This window comes from Lampris incognitus, chromosome 7 (genome assembly GCF_029633865.1).
Source record: "Lampris incognitus isolate fLamInc1 chromosome 7, fLamInc1.hap2, whole genome shotgun sequence".
NCBI classification, from domain to species: domain Eukaryota; kingdom Metazoa; phylum Chordata; class Actinopteri; order Lampriformes; family Lampridae; genus Lampris; species Lampris incognitus.
Window position 1 is genome coordinate 46902964 of NC_079217.1, and position 6000 is coordinate 46908963.

General features: G+C 46.1%; 1 protein-coding gene across 1 annotated transcript in view; it reads right to left on the reverse strand.

Annotated features, from left to right (window-relative positions):
* The window catches only part of bace2 (beta-secretase 2), a 57559-nt gene extending 52042 nt beyond the window's left edge, over positions 1–5517 (reverse strand). The window contains exon 1 of the mRNA XM_056283233.1: positions 5004–5517. Coding sequence (XP_056139208.1) covers positions 5004–5294 — 291 coding nt within the window. The 5' untranslated portion in view covers positions 5295–5517. The remainder of the gene's footprint in view (positions 1–5003) is intronic.
* Between the last annotated feature and the right edge of the window lie 483 nt (positions 5518–6000).

Consider the following 6000-nt stretch of genomic DNA (forward strand, 5'->3'; position numbering starts at 1 on the left):
TAAAAAGTGTAGTGTTCCTGCATTCTTTGTTAGGAACTTTGTACAAGGAACAGAAAGCTGTACTATTTAGATACATAGACCTGTCAAATACTATGAACTCTCTTATCCCAGAACGTTGAATCAGTTCATCTGTATGCAATGTTTAGTGGGGGAAACGTTTCATCACTCATCTAAGTGATTTTGTCAGTCTCAGCTGACTGCAGGTACCCCCAACCTTGTAAACAGCACAGTTGCTTAACAACTGAAACCAGTGATTGGTTTCATATGGAAATTGCCATGATGATTAATTAGAGTTACAATGGCCATGCGTACTATTCACAGAGGATTGGGGAATAGTTGCAATCACAACATTGTAAGATGGTGACAGATGGACTCATAGCCGCCCCCCCCCCCGTTCAGGGATGGTCATTCCCTCTTAACATAGATGGCATTTTTGACTCTGTTCAAACCAGCGTTCCTCCCTATCAAGGATGTGCTCATCCTCATCCTTGAAATAGTGGCCACTGGCCTGTAGATCGGTGTAGACCACGGCGTCTGTCTTATCAAACAGCTGAATTAACCCCCTGTATTTACTATTATACCGATTTGAAGACGATCCCCCCCCAAAAAGATTAGACCACTGTATTTTCTTTTTGGAGGGGGGGGGATCACAGGTCACACAACTTTCTACAGGTTTTCTGCTTCAACGACACCGTAGGGCTCCTCGTTGGCTGCAACAAGTTCTCTGGGCTCTGTTGTAGCCCACAGTGGCCTCCTGAAATTATATCAGCATGTCAAGGCTACTGGGGCCACGCAGACATCACCACAGCTATGACTGGTTTGTCTGGGCCGCCTAGCTACCTGCTACATGTTTCCGATGTCGCCACCCGGCAGTTCCTCAAGCTCTCGTATTGAATGAACATCCACGTCCTCAAGCCCCATATAACCCCATCTTTTCATAACATTTCATTTATCTGAGCTGGGGTCACATAAGCTTACCATAGCATAGACGGGCATGAAGAATAAATCAAACTTGGTTGGACATCCCTACAGACACAACTGGCCGTGTCTGCGGGTGGGAAGCCGGATATGGGTATGTGTCCTGGTTGCTGCACTAGCGCTTCCTCTGGTCGGTCAGGGCACCTGTTCGGTGGGTAGGGGGAACTTGGGGGGGGGGGTAGCGTGAGCCTCCCATGCCCTACGTCCCCCTTGTGAAACTCCTCACTGTCAGGTGAAAAGAAGCGGCTGGCGACTCTACATGTATCTGAGGAGGCATGTGGTAGTCTGCAACCCTCCCCGGATCGGCAGAGAGAGTGGAGCAGCGACCAGGATGGCTTGGAAGAGTGGGATAATTGGCCGGATACAATTGGAGAGAAAAAGTCGGAAAAAAATTCAAAAAAGAATAACTCAAAAGGACACTTTTACCCGTTTTCAGTCAGTTATTGCATCATTAAAGGTATAGTCATGTGCCCAAATGTTTGCACTGTCCCACCGGTGAGGTCAAGTGTTTCGCTGGGGTGAAACGATTTTGACGGCCTGTGCAATTTATTTTGAGTTCAAATATGTCTGTTTGCTGCACTTCACTGTATGCTTTGGTGATGTAAGTGCAGCAGACACAGCAAGCATGTCCATCTTCCATGTCTGTAACTTACAGTGAAGGAGTTTCGCAGACAGAGCTGCAAAATCAACAGCACGGGCCGTTGAAATATATGATTTTAAACCAAGCACAAAAACAGAAGTATGTGCAAGTATTTAAAATGCTCAAGAACAAGACTGAAACTGGGGCAGCCCGGTGGCTCACCTGGTAGAGTGGCACCAAACAAGGCTTGAGTCCTTACCGCAGGGCCCTGGGTTCAAATCCGGCCCGGGCCCTTTGCTGCATGTCATCCCTTTTCTCTCCCCTGCCTTTCCTGTCTCTCTCGCTACCATTGCTGTCAAATGAAGGCAGAAAATGCCAAAAAACAAAACAAAAAACTTTAAAGGACCAAGACTGAAACAATGTGAAAATACAGAAACTAAACTAGACATCCATTCCAGTCATAAGGGAGGCAATGTACCTCCTCAAAGCCCTTCAGCCAGCCCACAAGCTGATGTAATCAAAGCCCAGCGATTATTACACCTCTCCTGTCATAAACAGACAACATAGTTTACTTACTCTAGAGCTCATCCTGTTGTCACCTAGCATAATCTCTTAGCTGGAGCATGTTGAGTCAAGAGAACAATCATCAAGCCTGTGTTATACACTTGTTCAGTCGCTCCCTCTATGGGAGTCAGGCTTATCATTTCCTCTTCATTGAGCTGGCTCTGATCCCAGCACTATGGGTGTGCCCTAAAACCACACTGCTACCTTTGAGAAGGCATCACGCCACACAGGGCCAGAACCGGCCAAACTAGCCAGGCCGGACTACAGTGGGGCTGGCTGCTTGGGGAGAAACCACGGGCATTTGCTTGTGCCCTTACCTTCCTTTGTCTCTAATCACACTGTTCCACCATAGCTTGACTGATGAGCCTCGGGCAAATGCCTTGCTGTCACTGAGAAAACATTGCCGTCTGGTCACCTGCAGTTAAGCTTTTCCTGCCTAATTGGCAGTGGCTCAGCTGTGGCAGCGTGCATCTGCCACCTCTTTGTACCAATTAACAGATGTGAAGTGCTCCAGCCGACTCCTCAGCCTAGCTGCACCATGTGCTGGTGGATGTGGAAATTAGTGGCTAATTTGTTTAATGCCTCATTTCACACCAGGGCCTTGAGATCATATAATCTTTAAGCAACACATTGAGAATATAACTCAATAACTCTGAAGTGGGCTGAGCACTGCTGCTTGGATTAAATGTTCGCTATATTTGCTTTAAGTGTGCAAAGTATACAGGAATTATTTAGGTTAGTACAGGACACTCACCACAGTGTGGCTTGAGTCAAATTTGGTTTTTGAAGGTTTAGGATTATACCATTTCTGCTACTCATTCTGTATGATCTACCTCTCCCTTATCACAATGAGTCCAGTAATTATGGATATAAAAGATAAAACCTTGACAACCTTTAATAGTTCACAAGGAAAATTGAGCCAATTCAAAACACTGATTGGGGTTTCCTTTTATAGCTGATCATTTTGGATTGGGGCACCACCACAGCAATTACATTTGAGCCAATTTTATAAATAAAGCCTCAGGACAGCGTACTGGCAAACAGGTATTTAGCGTTAAGACAGTTACAATTTCCCCTCAGATGCAAACAACAGTGGGGAATTGAGGGGAGCCTTTAAAGTTCTGAAGTCTTCAACATGAGAAATCTAAGAATAGTGTACCTATGTTTTTGTTTAATTAATTAATTTGATCCCTCCCCCTTTTTTCTCCCCAATTGTATCTGGCAAATTACCCCACTCTTCCGAGCCATCCTGGTCTCTGCTCCACCCCCTCTGCTGATCCGGGGAGGGCTGCAGACTACCACGTCTCCTCCGATACATGTGGAGTCGCCAGCCGCTTCTTTTCACCTGACAGTGAGGAGTTTCACCAGGGGGACGTAGCGCGTGAGAGGATCACGCTAGTCCCCCCGGTTCCCCCTCTACCCCGAACAGGCGCCCCGACCAACCAGAGGAGGAGCCAGTGCAGTGACCAGCACATACTATACCCACATCTGGCATCCCACCCGCAGACAGCCAATTGTGTCTGTAGGGACGCCCAATCAAGCCGGAGGTAACACGGGGACTCAAATCAGCGATCCCCGTGTTGGTAGGCAGCGGAATAGACCGCTGTGCTGCCCGGACGCCACTTATCTATGTTTTCAAGCTTGTTTCAAATGAAACACCTTCCCACTACAACCAAATATGGCCTAGCCTTAAAATTACTAATCAGTGCTTACCATGGCCAAAATCTTCATTTAGTTTAAAAACGGAGTAAATTTATTCAAAGATCTGTTCTCTAACCCCTATGCTACATTTAGTGCATACTAATCATTCAGATGTTCTCGTGAGGCATTCCACATAACCAGCAGTATAAAACGATCAGATGTCATCACAAAGACACCGTCCTCTTTTCACCAGGAGGCGCTCAGCAGAAATGGTGGTGTTTGGAGCAGGGCTAATGCCGGTTTGTTTTACTTTTGTTCTTTCCTCCTTGAGTGCCTCATAATCCTTGTCAGCTGCCTAGCCATTAAAGGCAACAGTGGTCCTCACAGGCAGCATCATGTGAGTGCATGTGAGTGGCTGTTCAGCCTTTTTACATCAGCTTGGGCCAGCTGCTGCACCCTGCAGCCCAACTCTGTCATAATACTCAAATACCTGGCTCTGATTGGTTGCTGAATAATGTTCAAATAGCGGCTTGAATATTCATACTAAACTTCTACATTTATCTTCACCTCTGAATGATATTTGGCCAAGCAAAGAAAATCTTGTATAAATCAGACTTCTTTGTGAAGAAACCCCTTGCGTCCTTCAATAGCACCAGTCTCTGGATCACTTGGAAATGGGCCTTCTTTGCACAGAGAGGTTAGTTAAGTTAGGTTAGACTTGACATCCATTTGTTACAATGGACATTTGTCATTTTTGTTGACTACATTGCCCAGACTGCAACACAACACAGTGCCAGTTCAGCAGCACTTGCCTGAGGTGCTTCTGCCTGTAGACACGGCAGTTATTACAAGGATTTTAAAATAAGCAACCCCCTGGTTGTCCAATCCAGACCAAGCAGGAGTGCCAGGTCGGTCCTGGGATTTGAACTGCCACCTTTAACAATGACAAAACTGCTTCATTTACAGCAAGCTTTTTGAACAACTCTATCCCTAGATTAGATATGGCTATCTGAAATTTGAGTCCAACGAACAAACAAGGGAACAAACAGAAACAAAGAGAGGAGCAGACCAACTAAAATGCATGAAACGTAAAGGATATAATGTAACTCATAAATATGTTATAGATATCTGCCTTCGCAAATCCACCAACCTTAACGTGCTATTATAAAATACATAAAAAAACTGCAAATGTTCACTTAAAAAGAGGTTATGCAAATGAATGACATGTAGGCTACAATACCTTTTGACCGGGGGTACCGAGTGACATTTCCATGTAGTAGCCTCTTCCCGAGTCGCCTTGCAAGTTGTTGACCATGTCCAGAAAGTTGACTATACCAGCTGGATCAGAGGCCAAGGAGAGCACATTTCCGCCAAAGGCTTGTATTCGTTTCAGGGGGCTCAAATCCAGATCCACAGAAGAATTGAACTTCCCCGTGTATATCTTCAGTGGAACTGCGAAGTAACATGTGGACCTCCCGAGGCAGACGCTGAAAACACAAGCCCAGAGCAGCACAAATGTCCTGTATGCCATGGTAGCGTTGCTTTTCACGACTAACAACGCGCAGGTTAAACCTCTGAGAGACAGTCCAGCTCCTGGCTCAAAGTTTGCGCCTTACTTTTCAACTTCGCCATCATAGATAAACATTAGGAGGCAAGCGCTATCAAGAACGCCCTGCCTGAGCAGTGCCAAGAGCAGGCGGAATGCGGTGGCATTGTTGCGAAAGATAACGAGTTCGATCGCTGCTGCCCTCGCTGCTCCCACTTCGGCTCCGAGAAACAACTTCCTGGACGCCAAGTGACTAATACCAGCATGACAACTTCCCACAGTTTCCAGCCACGGGAGCTCAGCAGACAAACATGGGCAGAGCCTTGATAATCCCAGGCTGCTCCGGGGTTTCATCTCCTCTTGCTTGGTAATAGGTGGTGTTCGAGGAGTCTTTTATCTTCATGCCTTTATTGGCAAAAGCGGTGCCCTCGAAATAAATCTGATATGGAATGAAACATTTAACACTGACCAAGTGACAGCCAAACCCAGCAAAGCATGAATAATGTCCAAAATCAATGCTTCTGGGGTTTTTTTCTTCTTTTTTCGTCGTTTGTTTATTTAACACATGCAACTCTACCGTACAAACCAGCAGTCCCCCCCCCCCCCCGGTAAATAAAGTTCTTGCCAACAGTCTTGGATGACCAATTAGCCCAATTTTCCAACTCGGCCACCAACCACTGACTGATGTAGC